The sequence below is a fragment of the Zonotrichia leucophrys genome, chromosome 1 (assembly GCF_028769735.1).
Source record: "Zonotrichia leucophrys gambelii isolate GWCS_2022_RI chromosome 1, RI_Zleu_2.0, whole genome shotgun sequence".
In the NCBI taxonomy this organism is placed as follows: domain Eukaryota; kingdom Metazoa; phylum Chordata; class Aves; order Passeriformes; family Passerellidae; genus Zonotrichia; species Zonotrichia leucophrys.
Window position 1 is genome coordinate 25,118,311 of NC_088169.1, and position 13,967 is coordinate 25,132,277.

General features: G+C 41.0%; 1 protein-coding gene across 3 annotated transcripts in view; it reads right to left on the bottom strand.

The window, feature by feature from the left end:
- Positions 1-13,967, bottom strand: part of COL4A1 (collagen type IV alpha 1 chain) — a 121,024-nt gene that overhangs the window by 27,603 nt on the left and 79,454 nt on the right. For all 3 annotated transcript variants that reach the window (XR_010439627.1, XM_064708994.1, XM_064708991.1), the window contains exons 20-31: positions 13,296-13,331; positions 11,606-11,770; positions 9,663-9,758; positions 8,454-8,537; positions 7,624-7,694; positions 4,447-4,638; positions 3,432-3,600; positions 2,984-3,076; positions 2,781-2,885; positions 1,200-1,297; positions 746-896; positions 296-409 (exon numbers count right to left, since the gene is read on the bottom strand). Coding sequence is in view for 2 of the 3 variants with exons in the window: in XM_064708994.1 (XP_064565064.1) it covers positions 296-409; positions 746-896; positions 1,200-1,297; positions 2,781-2,885; positions 2,984-3,076; positions 3,432-3,600; positions 4,447-4,638; positions 7,624-7,694; positions 8,454-8,537; positions 9,663-9,758; positions 11,606-11,770; positions 13,296-13,331 (1,374 nt within the window). In the remaining variant the exon portion in view is untranslated. The remainder of the gene's footprint in view (positions 1-295; positions 410-745; positions 897-1,199; positions 1,298-2,780; positions 2,886-2,983; positions 3,077-3,431; positions 3,601-4,446; positions 4,639-7,623; positions 7,695-8,453; positions 8,538-9,662; positions 9,759-11,605; positions 11,771-13,295; positions 13,332-13,967) is intronic.

The window sequence follows — 13,967 nt, forward strand, 5'->3', positions numbered from 1 at the left end:
GGATGAAGACTCAAAGGCCAACAGCAGAACCAGTCCTCATTTCCTAAGAGAGGCTTTGAACCTGTATCAATAACCCATCAATGACCCGAGGAGACCAATCCAAATGCCAGAAATCCTCTCAGGAGGCCTCACCCTTCATTTTGGACCACATGGAGGAGGCCCACTGACATGCCCCCCCATCTACCCCTATCATCTTCACACTGCAAAAAGTTCTCAAGCAACACTTTTACCCGTGTTACCCACTTATGTCAAAATTCTGCTCTTAAGCAGCATCATGGGAGTATTCTCTGCTCACCTGGTGGTCCCTGGGGTCCCGGCTGCCCAGCAGGTCCTGGCAATCCTGGAGGGCCCAGCCCTGGTGCACCTGGAGGGCCCTGCAAGCCTTGGAGACCTGGGAGACCAGGGTCACCTGCAGGGAGACAGGAGAAACATAGACCAGGCCTTCTCTGATGCTGTTCGATATCTTGCTTGCTGAAGACGCCAGACGAGGTGCTTTGGAAGCACATGGCCAAGGAGACTTCATTCAGCCACCAACACCTCTAAGCCTGGGCTTGGACAAAGGGCTGCTCTTTGCTGCTAGCATTTACTACTGGTGGGTAGTAGGAAAAAATGAGATTGGAAAAGAGCAATTCCCCAAGCTATCAGTAAGATATTTCAGTAATGAATGGACTTTTCACTGCATCTGCAGGAGAGTGACTTTAAAAAGGAATACAAATACAGAACTGTATTTTTCCAGCGACGTTACCTCTGAATCCCTGCTGTCCAGGTATGCCCGGAAAGCCCTGCTCGCCACGTAAACCAGGCAGTCCTGGACTTCCCTTCTCTCCAGGGATGCCAGCTGGGCCAGGGGGGCCTGGCAATCCCTTAGGGCCAGGTAGACCTACACCAGGTTCACCCTAGCCAAAGAAACACAATAGATTAGGAAACAACACTTCAAAACCGAGAAATCATTTATTGAATGTAATTAAATCATCCAGTATAGGGCTTATGTACAGACCTCTGTACATGACTTCAGGGGAGAGCTGTAAGCCCTTTAAAAGTGTTAATGCCAAGCATTTATCCATCTGCTTTGTCTCCTTGTGTGCACAGTGGGAAACATAAAATGAAAGGCAGTTTGGCCAACTTCTAAAGATTTTCCTTGCTCACATTCCTGTCAACATGGGGAGTCACAGATAAAAGTATCAGCAGCTGACAGCTACCTTTTGGCCTTGTAAACCTGGAACTCCTGGCAAACCATCCAGACCGGGGGTTCCTGGAGTTCCTGGCTGACCAGGTGAGCCAGGCTGACCTTGGAAACCTATAAAACAAAGCAAAACAAACCAAGAGTCTCATCATTACCCTCTGTCTTTAAGTGACCCCTGCTGTTTCTTTAAGCCTATAAACTGAACTATTCACAAGGACATGTTAACAAAGACCTGGGCAGTCAAACTTCTAGGCCTGTCAGTATGCAAATGTCCCAACAAGATTCAAACACTGACTTTTGTGCAGCAGTTGGCTTCTGATGAGGAACAATCACCCAGAAGAAATAAATGCTAAGTGTCTCCTCTTAAGTAATAGCCTTGTGAGTTCATCTCCCATCTGCCCTGTTAGAAACATCATGCAAAACCGGGTTCCCAAAGTCTTCTTTAGAAAAGGCAACTTAATGTGTGGGGCATCAGACTGAGGGATGCACAACAAAGCCAACCTGTGAATCAACACCTTTTGTGCAGTATATGTCTTGTGACACGTTCTACGTGTCCTGCTGAGGGTTTCATACAGAAGGCTTCTATGCCAGAGCCAGCCCATGAACTGCACCTTGGGAACGCAAGAAGGAATACCTACAGCATTCTGCAAATCCCTTAAAGATAGCACTCACTCAACATTAGCACACGTACAACAAATTCAAATGAAGCAGGCAGAAATCCAGCTTTTAGGCTAAGACCTCAGAATGTCATTGGGCAGGGCCGAGTTCATGGAAGGGTCCTTTAAAGAAATATATTTAATGTGTCATTTCTTTCATCTGGCATCAAAGTGCATACAGCAATTCTTTTACAGATACAATGGGCCTTTTCTGTTCAGGTCCCAATGCACTCTCAGAGGAATCAGACATGGTTACACAGAAAAATATGCCCTTTCTCATTATTAGATTTCTGACCCTCCCAGTTCATTCGTGTGTGGAATCATAAGAAATAATGACAAAGACACAAAAGAATTTTAGTGATTAAGATGGCTGCTGAAAGTTCAGTCATCTAGTTCTAAATGAGCAGCAGTAATGTCAAAGACATCTTCAAAAATTCCAAAACATTTAGATTCCCTCTAAGCTACTTGCATATGCTGACAATGGCCATGGAGGGAAGACTACACCTATGTTGAGTAAGCTGGAATTCTAACCAAGACACTCTTAGCTGTCTGGGACCCAGCAGAGCTGTAAGCTCTGGCCCACAACTGTTACATCAGCATATTATTTGGACCAACTACATGCGGTGTTTTTCATCTCTCAGAAGGGTCATCTCATCTCAGCTACTTCAGTTGCTGCAATGAAAGAAGCTGTACCATTTCACTTTCCATCTGGCAGTAGCTGTGACTTGTCTGTAGGTGCACCACTGCACTACACAAAGCAAGGGTGCAGCTGAACTCTATTGAAAAGAATGCTCCCTGCGCTGCTGGCTGACTTTGGCAAGGGATCTTCTTCAGCTGCACCTCCCAAATCCATGCAGCTATGTCTGGATGACAGTGCAGACCTAGGCCTCCACTCACACTCCAGTTACACCAGCCCTGTTAGATGGACAGCTTTATCTTACCTTTGGGACCTGGAGGTCCAGGGAACCCTATCCCTGGCTGCCCAACAGCACCTTTTTCTCCTGGTAGGCCAGGTCTGCCTGGAAGCCCAGGATTCCCTTTGTCACCTTTGCAAATAAAAACAAGACAAATGTCAACACAAAGGCTAACTTCTGGGGAACAGAACCATCCTGATCATCAGACAAAGATTAACAGACTGCTGTACCTTGGGGTCCAGGGAAACCAGGTGGCCCAGGAAGGCCATCTGCCCCAGGAGGTCCAGGGAGCGATATAGTTCGTCCTGCTTCACCCTTTGCTCCTGCAAATGTAAAGTTGTATTAGAGTACAGGAACTGATGAAATAAAACAAGGGACTGCTACCTTGGCAGCATTATCAGTTCATTCATACCATTAAAAGTGACTTGTTATGAAGTTTTTTTGGTAGAAACTTCGTAAAAAACTAGGATGAACCTGAACCATCCCATTTTGCCTAGCAAATCCTTCAAGACAACTGCCCTCAAAAATTGCAATTATACTGGTGAAAGAGAGCACTGATTCAAATCAGCAAGTCTTTTTATTTCAGGCTTAAATTCCGATGATCTTCTAGGCTGTACCATTTAAAGGGCACAATTTAAAATATTTTTTTGTATTTTTTAAAACACATTATAGCATTACCTGGAAGTCCTGGTAAACCCGGGGTTCCAGCAAAGCCTCTGTCTCCTTTTTCACCAGGTAATCCTGCAGAACCTATCCCAGGAGAGCCAGGGAAACCTCTTTCACCACGCACTCCAGGGAATCCAGGTTGGCCAGGGGGACCACGTTCTCCTTTCAAACCAGCTGTACCCTAATTTTCGGAAAGTACAAGTGTACTTCTTGCCTGGCTGGCAAGACAGAACACATCATCCTCTCTGAATATTTTGTAACTGGGATTTAGCACAGAAATTTGTAATGTTGAAGAAACTGGATTTTTTCTACTCAGTATAATAGAAACAGAATGAGGTTCCATGTGGAATAGCACATGGAGATCACATCTAGCAATGCAGCTAACTGTTACATGCAAGCCATGTTTCCAGTAGTGGATCTGGGAGCAGAGGTGAGCTCCACATTCAGCTTCATATCCACATCAGCTCAACTCCATCAGTGCCAGATTTTGAGGCATTCACTTCCACAAGAAGAGAAATATGCTAGAACAGAATTGACTCTTGTCTTCACATTTTCTACTTGGATAACTGAATTTGTTCAATCATCTCCAAATATCAGCTAAATCACTCACACTCGTTCTCACTACCAAGCTGTGAGAAAGGCAGAAAGGAATAAAACTACTGTTCATGTTTGAACCTTTTCTCTATAGTCCTAAAAGTAACAAGCCACGCTGGATGCATTTGAGTCAGATTACTTATTTGCATGACATGTAAAAAGAAATGGTCTGAAAAACCTAGCTCTGAAATAGTCTGCTGTTGAAGAACTGTCTTCCTCACTACTTCCAGTGAAAATGGAATCGTCTTCTGAGGAAGAATGTACTACTCAAGTAAAAGAATAGATGTGGAAAAATAAATGAGGCCAATAAACATAAAGCATGTATAGGGCACAAAAGCATGTGAATTCTGATCTGACAGAATGTACAGCTCAGTGAGTAAACATAAATGAACACACAGTAGGACAATATGCAAACATAAAGAAACAAACATACCGCTACTCCTTTTGGACCTGGGGGACCTGGAAATCCATCTTTTCCTGGCCTTCCTTCTCTTCCAGGAATGCCTGGCTGTCCTGGGAAACCAGGATCTCCCTTTTCGCCTTTCAGGATAGAATCGTAGGTAAAATCTCCAGGTTCTCCTTTTGGCCCAGGACTGCCCATAAGTCCTGGAGTGCCGGGGGGACCCTGAAATTTCATCAATTCAGATGTCATCAGTTGCCCTACAAACCCTTCAACTATAAAAGAAAGCAAACCTCAGAAACTGAATTGCAAATCCAAATTAAGGGAACCACCAAGTCAATGACTGAGGAGGTCAAATGAGAATATTTTCCAAGACAGAGCAGTCTTAGAAGCAGAAAGCTTCTCCCTTGGGTAGTTTATTCATAACATTCAGCAGATGTGAATACGTGGGTTCAATCATTATTAATATTCATCAACTTTGAACAGCTGACCCAGTCAGTTGGTAATATCAGAATATAATGCATGTGCTCAGAAAATAGTTTTGTAACCTCTTCTGGAAAGAAACTATCTACCTAATGGTATGCCTACAGGATTTCCAGAATTTCAATTTTTCCCCTACATATTTTCTAGGACTTGATTGAACTTGTCTTATGTAAACAATCTCTATAATTTCTAGTGACTCAGGGCAGTAAAACACAAACTTCATGGGCAATGTCCACTATGTACAGCTCATGTGTGCCCTCCACTTCAACCTGAACCAGAACATGGTCTTTGGTAATCTCTTCATTAGCACAGGAGTGTTCTGAATCAGACTCTGATGTTTTGGCATGGCTGTAAGCAATGTCAGCTCGCAAGGCTGGCCTCTATGTAGTTCTTCCAAGTTAAATTATATGCTGGATCACCACCTGGCTGAACTTTGCAGAGTAAAACAAACTTAAAAGCATTCAGAACAGCAGCCAATCCTTGTCTGATTAAAGACAGGAATAGCACTTATGAGGCAATAAAAGTAAAATATAAAGGTGTGGCAAAACATGTGCCAAGAACAAATGACAACAAAAAAGCTTAAATACATTACAGTGTCTTCCATTTTTTCCCACTGTTTCTTTCATGAATCCCATTCATATAATACATTCAGTCACTGGGTAATGCAATTTATTGAGGTGGCAATAGATAAGGAATTCATCTTAGTCAACTTTCATTGGCTGAATTCAGGCAACAAGGCTTTATTTATACTTCAGTGAGAGAAACAGATTCCTTGAGTAATGAATTCATACAAATGGTTTGGATTTTTTACTTCTAAAGGTACCTCTCTCTCACCACTGGTGACAGAGTGAGCTCACATAACCTCAGTGTGTGATAAAGCCAGTGCACAGGGATGTCACTGAGAAGTTATGTCAGAAAGGGTCAGCTGTAAGGAAACAGCTTTGGGGAGAAGAAGACTCGGTCTACTCACACTAGGAATGGTGTCAAAGCCCACATTATGCTACAGGAACACGTATGCTGAGGCAGGTTTTCACAGCAAACCTCAGTGTCCATAGGGGCACTTAAATGGATTCTGACAAGGTCAAGTGTAGTTGTGGTAGTACACTGCTCATCTAGAAGTCATTTGTGTCACATTTTAGACAAGTGTTACACTTACAGCTGTTCTGCTTTTGGCCTTACTGAGAGTCATGCTGTGCTGCCTCAACATAATTTACAAGTAATCTTATTAGGATGCTACCCACTTTCACAGCTTTGCTTTATTTCTTCAAAAGTATTTGACTTTCCTGTTTACTAATTGTGTTTTACAGAACATACTGCAGACACTTCCCAAAATCTTCATTAACAACCTGGATGCAGGACTTGAAGGAATACTAAGTTTGCCAGTGACAATAAATTGGGAGGAGCTGTCAGCTCCCTTGGGGGCAGAAAGGCCTTGCAGAGAGAAACAAATCAGAGAGATGGGCAATCACCAGCACAAGGGCAAGTGCCAGATTCTGCACCTGGGATGGGGCAATCCTGAGTGTGTGGACAGACCAAAGAATGAGAGGCTGCAGAGCAGTGCCATGGAAAGGGACCTCAGGTTCCTGGTCAGTGGCAAGTTGAACATGAGCCAGCAGTGCCCTGACAGCCAGGAGAGCCAACCCTGTCCTGGGGGCATCAGGCACAGCATGGCCAGCTGGGCAAGGGAGGGGATTGTCCTGCTCTGCTCTGAGCTGGGGCAGCTTCACCCTGAATACTGTTTTTGGTGCCACAAAATAAAAATGACATTAAACTACTGGGGAGCATCCAGAGGAAGGCCAGGAGAATGGTGAAGAGTCTGCAGGGGAAGCCCTATGAGGAATGGCTGGTGCCACTTGATTTGTTCAGCCTGGAGAAGAGGAGACGAGGGGAAACCTCATATCAGTCTACAACTTCTGCATGAGGGGACGAGGAGGGGCAGGCACTGATCTCTCTTGTCAACAATGACAGGAATTGAGGAAACAGCATAAAGCTGAGTCAGAGGTTTAGGCTGGATATCAGGAAAAAAATTACATCCAGAGGATGGTTGAGCACTGGAACAGGCTCCCCAGGGAAGTGGTCACAACAACAGCCTGATGGAGTTCAATAAGCATTTGGACAACTCTCTCAGGCACATGGTGTGATGTTTGGGATGTTCTTCAGAGAACCAGGCGTTGGATCCAATGGTCCTGATGAGCCCCTTCCAACTCAGCATTTTCTCTTATTCTATGATTCAAAATTCAGCAAAACTGTCACAGCGTGCTGCATGCTAACATTAGATTGCTCACACCACACTAGATGGCACTGTCTCTCTCTCAATATATTTGTACTCACCAGCAAAATGTTATTGGAACAATTCAGAAGGTCAGGGAATACCTGCACCTGTTTCCTGAGAAATCCTAATCTTTACCCAGCTCCACTGCTTAGCTTGCTCAGGCAGAAGGCCATGTGCCCCACCGAGTTCTTATGATTGATAAACTCAGAAGTATAACCAATATCTGACAGCTCTTTTTCAGCTCTTACAGTTCAAACCCTACATTATTTTATAAGGCATAACTGACCCTAATTTTATCATATCAGTGCACTGTTTTGGGGAGGGGGAGGGGGGGTAGTTTTTAAAGAGAACTGTTACACAACCACACTGATACACTACAGTCATATACTGATCATCATATGTGTTTGGATCACATGCCCAGCAGGACATGTAGTATTTGGCAAGGCATTACTTACAGGCACCCCTGGAAGGCCATCAAGTCCAGGTAAGCCTCTGTCACCCTTGAAACCTGCTTGTCCTGGAAAACCTTTTCAGAGAGACAAAAATATGGTTTAGTTTATTAGATAAAATATAATATATTGCAAAAAATACATTACACACAAATAGCTCATTGTATGTGAGCTCTTAGTGATCCCCTGTAAAGTGTCTCATTCCATCCCCAGTAGTACCAGCATAATGCTGCTAAAGCCAGAGAGGCTGTCCTGATTCATGCACTTCATTGCATGCCTGCATTCATAAACTTGGAAGCTGATGATTCATTTGACTTAGGAATGAATTTACCAATTCATGTAACCAATGCAGAGCTGAAACGAACTAAACCACATTCATTTTTCTGAACAGCATTAGAACAAACATTAGGTATAATATAATTAACACAATTTTTGGCATGCGGCACTGCTCTCACATGGTAGCAAAAATGAAATTATTTTTGGGCCACAGAATCTAGTGCTGCAATTGGAAACAAATGTATGAGTCACTATCAAGCCTGGGCACATAAGAAAATGGTCCCCACACTATATCTCAGTGTGGAAATATTTGGGCCGCAACTTGCAAAGACCCTTCATTGTGGTCAGTTTCTGCTTCCCTGGTGATTCTAGTTAATTGTATTTGAAATTTGGAATTAGGCCAAAAATAGGAACATGCCACCTTCCTTTCATTAGTCCTTTCATTAGTTTCACAAGCAATTTGATTAGTGGCACAAAATGTAATTAATTTTCTTATCTATGCTGCATTATTTAGAATGTAGCCTACATAGCTCATTCTTGGGTTATTAAGGAGTTTTTACCTGCTGGACCTGGTGGCCCTTGTGGTCCTGGAAGTCCAGGAGGTCCTACTTTATCACACAAGGCACAGGCTTCACCTTTGTCACCTGAAAAAAGAAAACAACAGAGAACATGAATAACAACAAAAACATTCAAGACAACTGCAAGCAGGTGGAATCAGGGCAAATGTCAATTTAATATTTAAATAAATTGCTGCTTCAAATTCCATGCTTCAAGGAGAAAATATCAGCAAGCTGATGTTCAAAATTCTTTAAATTTTTAAAGGAATAGCATGAAAATCAACACAAGTTTTATTCTGGGGTTAGTATTTAAAATAATGGTTAAAGGGGACAAGGTTGAAGAGGATCAAAAAGAAGAAAAGAAATATATTCAGTAGGTATAAAGAAAATAAAATTATTAAAGCAGAAAAAGGATAACTTCTATAGTCACTATAATTCTGCACAAAAACAGTGAACAGAATGAGATTGGAAAGGAGCAACCGCCATGTAAATTTTTGCAGCTCTTTTTTACAAATGTTCATTTAGTCAATGCTGCTAAAACATATGGTTGACAGTCCTATTCACAGAACCCCACAATTAGGTCAGAAAAGATCTTTGCCATCACTGAGTCCAACCTATGACCAAACACCACCATGTCAATAGACCATGACACTCAGGGCCACATCCAGAATTTTCTTAAACACCTCCAGGGGTGGTGACTCCATCATCTCCCTGGGCAGCCCAATTCAACACCCAATCACCCCTTCTGTGAAGAATTTCTTCCTAATGTCCAACCTAAGGTTGTCTGTAGGTGTTAAAATTTTATCTTCAATTATACTCATGGCAATGATTCATAAACCATTTTCCTTCTCAAATAATCTGCCCCTCTTTAATTCTGCATCTCAGAATTGGCACCCTGAATTGCCTTGAACAGCTCCATTTACATAGGACACAAGGCTCTACTGAACCCCTTCTGCTCCTCTTGCAGCTCTGGGCCATCCTTTATCACTTCCCAGCCAAGAGCCAGCCAAGAGAAGTTCATATAACACAATTCAAAGCACCATATCCTTCTTTACTCACCAGAGAGTCAAGAAACATCTTCCACGTCCGTGAACTATTTAACTAACTTTAAGTACACTTTCTCTGGATCCAGCTTAATTTGCTCAGCCTCTTTACATACTCAAGCTCCAGGCTACTAAGCATTAGAATACAATAACTTTAAAATATTATTACCTTTCTCTCCCATTTCTCCTGGAAATCCATCTCTCCCTGGAAGTCCAGGACTACCTGGTGCACCAGGTTCTCCTTGCTGGCACTGATCAATTCCATCTGAAATGAAATTGCAATAAATATTGCTTTGAGAAGTGCAAGTTTCTATTATAGGGTTGCATTTACATCCTACCTGAAATGTACCTATGAAAAGTGGTAACTCAGGATAGCATTTTACTCCTTTATTGAATTTACTTGGAAAAATTTAGCTGGGATTCTGTATTCTTATTCCATATACACTGCTTAAGAAACCCTGAGAATTACAGAGAAAAGACAGGCTCTGCCATAATAAGGTTACAAACAATTTCAACATAAAATCTATTTTCAATTTAAGTTTTGGCTTGGTTAAGTATCACAGGTGAAAAACCGATGTTTTGACCCTGAAGAGAATGGAGAGTATTGATGTTCAGAGAGATTCATTAAGAAGGTTTTTTTGTACCCTGACTTCTCTTTTTCAACATTTTAGGAAACTTTCTAGGTAAGAGCAGCTTGTCAACATCTATTTAACTTCTTCACACTGATCAAGCTTCCTGAAAACAACAAACTTCATATGTTAGGATCTGAAATAGGTAACAAATGAGAATATTTCTCAGGCTTGATATAAGAATACAAACAGTGCTTGTTCTGTTTGATGATATGATGCAGGATCTGACCCAACATACCATGACATCATTTTGACCAAAGCCAGTAATCAAAATGCTAATGTGAAGTTTGAAAAACAAGTTAAATGAAAAAGAATTGCTCCCCATTATGTACTTGAAAAAGGCTAAAGAAGTATCTGGGAAAGGAGCAGAATTAAACAATGACAATAATTTGTATGAAAAATAGAAATTTTTTAGGAAAATGTAAGATTTAGCTATTTAATTCCATATTCTACATGCTGGATTTTGCACTGCTTCACTGGCAAACACAGCAACAACCAGGAATCTTCCCCTGTTTTTGAACAAAGTACCTTCGGTTTAGGAATTCCATAGAGAATAATGTTTCCTTCAATAACTTTTAAGTACCTTAACCATTGTAATAGGGATATCATTCCTGATGTTGGAATGATAATTTAACCCACAATATCACTATCATCTATAGTAAAAGTTTTCTATGAGTTAAAGCATTAGTTTTAAGGAGCTATTTAGCATGGGCCACTTCCACATGTACCTGGTTACTGCTTCATTGCAGAGCAAAAACATTGTTCTCTTTAAAATTCCTTTATCACAATCTAATAAAACATGTGTAATGTTGTTATTATTACTGCTGATGTTATTATTTACTTGTCACATCATTACTGGTTTTTCATTTATTCCATAAAGCAGGTGTTTGCCCTGATCTAGTAGGTGGCATCCCTGCCTGTGTTGGGGGGTTGGAACCAGATGATCTTTAACATTTCTTCCAACCCAAGCCTTTCTATGACCCCATTCTCCTCTAAGATAATTTTATTTTAAAATAAAAACTCCTGGCATACTAGCACCTCACACAGCAGTTCTCACACCTGTTCAATCTGCTACACAGACTGGAACTACAGACTTGTAAATCATCACAATGAACAGCATCTTTTATGCTAAGGACAGTATTAGCATTGAAAATATACAAATATCCCTACATTGGCACAATACGACACAGAACAAATTAATGTGAATTAAGGTCAATTGTTTGGTTATATTCTAACAACAATGAATTTTGTAGACATTTTTGAAGTATTTATTTAGCAAAGAATCCTTGTGCTTTCCCAGTAAGGAAACAAGCGACTTCCTACACTGTGCAACAGCTTTAATTGGTTCATCAACAAGTCAGATATGTTTCTTCCATGACACAGATGCATCCTGATGACAGCTTTTATAATCTTGTCTCTTTTTTCTTTTTTTAATGTGCATTATGAGTCCTCAAGGTGGAAAGGAACCAAGGGCTATACCTACCTGTTTTGCCTGGAGGTCCTGGTGGGCCAGGCAACCCAGGGGGACCTGGGAAACCATCTCGTCCAGGGATTCCAGGTGAAGGGAATCCAGGAGAACCCTTTTCACCTTTTTCACCTCTCTCTCCAGGGACACCAGGTGATCCTACCCTGTCTGGAACTGGTCGACCTTTGGACAGAGTAAAACATAAATGTAAAAATGACAAGTGAAAAGACAGCAACATTATCAACACATTAACTTTCACAGGGTTTTAGAGAGAAATGGAAAAATGTTAATGCAAAAGAAAAAAAGGGACTGAATTTTAATTACTGGTGATATATAAAAATTGGGGTTTGTATACTTACTATAGCTGAGAGAAACTCACTTCTGTTAGGTCCCTAAACAAACACACCTCATCTGTATTAGACTGCTTTTCTGGGATTTAGTTGGACACATTTTTGCTGGGTAGTAAATGGTGGCAACACTGGAGTTAACTTAGCTATTCCATCTAGAAACTATTGCACGCTTCCTTACCTCATGAAAAACATAATCTAAAACACACCTAGAAAGGGAGGGCATGTCTGATAACTTAAAAAAATAAGTACTCAACAATGCTAGCAGATTTAAGGAATGCTAAAATGAAAACGCTTTGTAAGAATAATAAGTGAAAGTAGCCAATAAAAAGAAGCAGATAACTGCCAAAACCCCTGCATAAGATCTCCTTTTAGCTATTTGTGCAGTCACACAGGTCTTCATATTTTAATGACTTTCAGCTCACAAGTCATCATTACACTTCACCATTAAAACATTTTGAGTCATCTGCAACGCTGCAGGAAGATACAGAAGTCACACAAAGCTCAATCTCTGTAGGGTAATTACAGACCAAGAGCTGTCATTACAGCCTGTGGTGTATGGCATCTTCTCCCTGACCTGTGAAAAATTTCCTGGAAACTATCTGACCCTGGCTCACATTAATTTCATATTTAGCTCACTGCCAAGATAGAAAATGAAAGCAAGGAAGGTAATGGTAGTATCAGTGCAGGATGTGTGAAGTGTCGGGTCTCCAGAGATGATTTGCCTAATTTTTAAGAAGCAAGTATCATGGTCTAGGTCAAACACATGTACATGTACTTATATACATAAAAGCAGTGTTACCATGAATGGGAAGATGTTAAGGCTCTGAAAAAGACAAAATTTGTAGGCAAAAGAAATAACTTTTATTAGACCGAGTGACACAGTCAAAAAAGCAGGAAGCCTTCAGGAATGACTTTGATCAAGTCAGTATTATTTCTTTCTACAAACCTTGTTTTATTATACTCACACAAACACATAGAGAGCTGAAGTGATAGCCAGACAAAGATATGAGCACACACACTCAGGTGTATGTGCACACACACACACATTCCCAGCTAACAACTCTTCTTGCCCCATGGGGTCACACTCTCTGGGATGTCTCTGATGGACTCTACATTTCCAATTTCAGCAGGAAGTTATCAGAGCAGAACAGAAAGAACAAGGCTGGATCACATCAGAGACCTGAGAAAAGCAATCCAGAGGAAGGGCCTGCAAGGATGATTAGACCCTGGGGAGGTCAGTGCTTGGGTGTTCAGAAAGTCAGGCAGTAACTGAAAGGAGCTAAGGAGAATATCCCTCAGGACTGCTCACTCAAGAGCACATGACAAATGTGAAAAAATCAGTAGATATAATTTCATACCTGGAGGTCCTGGGATTCCTTGTGCACCAGGGAAACCTTTAGAAAGAGAAGGTTTCAATTAGGCAATGAATTCTGCAATGTCAGTGAAAGTGAACTTTTAGGAGATATAACTGAAATTCATATTCATGCATATTCACATTCAAAATCAAATCTGAAGTTAAATAATGTATATATATCTTCAAGAAATACATTCAGAGAAAAGGTCCTGCTGTGTGCCAAATTCCCCAGAATTTTTTCTTGAATTGGCTAAGATCTGTAATGGGGAAAATGGGAAGGGAAATGCTTGATTTTTTCTCTTTACTAAAGACATTTTTAAAATTGGAAAGCCAATCTTAGGATAAAAAATTAGCAACTGAGTTTTACAAAGGAGTCTCAAGATTTTCTGCATTAATTAGCTTCCTTGTATTCATGTTGATTTCCATACTTCTTATATAATCTCACTGAATTATTTAGCTGCCATAAAAACTGATCCCAGTTTATCATTTTTACATCTACAACTGAAAGACAATCTTAGCTATGCTGAGAACCAGAAGTGTCTTACAAGCTACTGGAAAATATAATAACCTGAAAACAATTAAATAACTGGTACATTACACTGTCATACAAAGCTCCTGAGCACAGAGAGTACAATTTTAATTTCCTTTAGTGACAAAATTAAAAGTCTAACTCAAC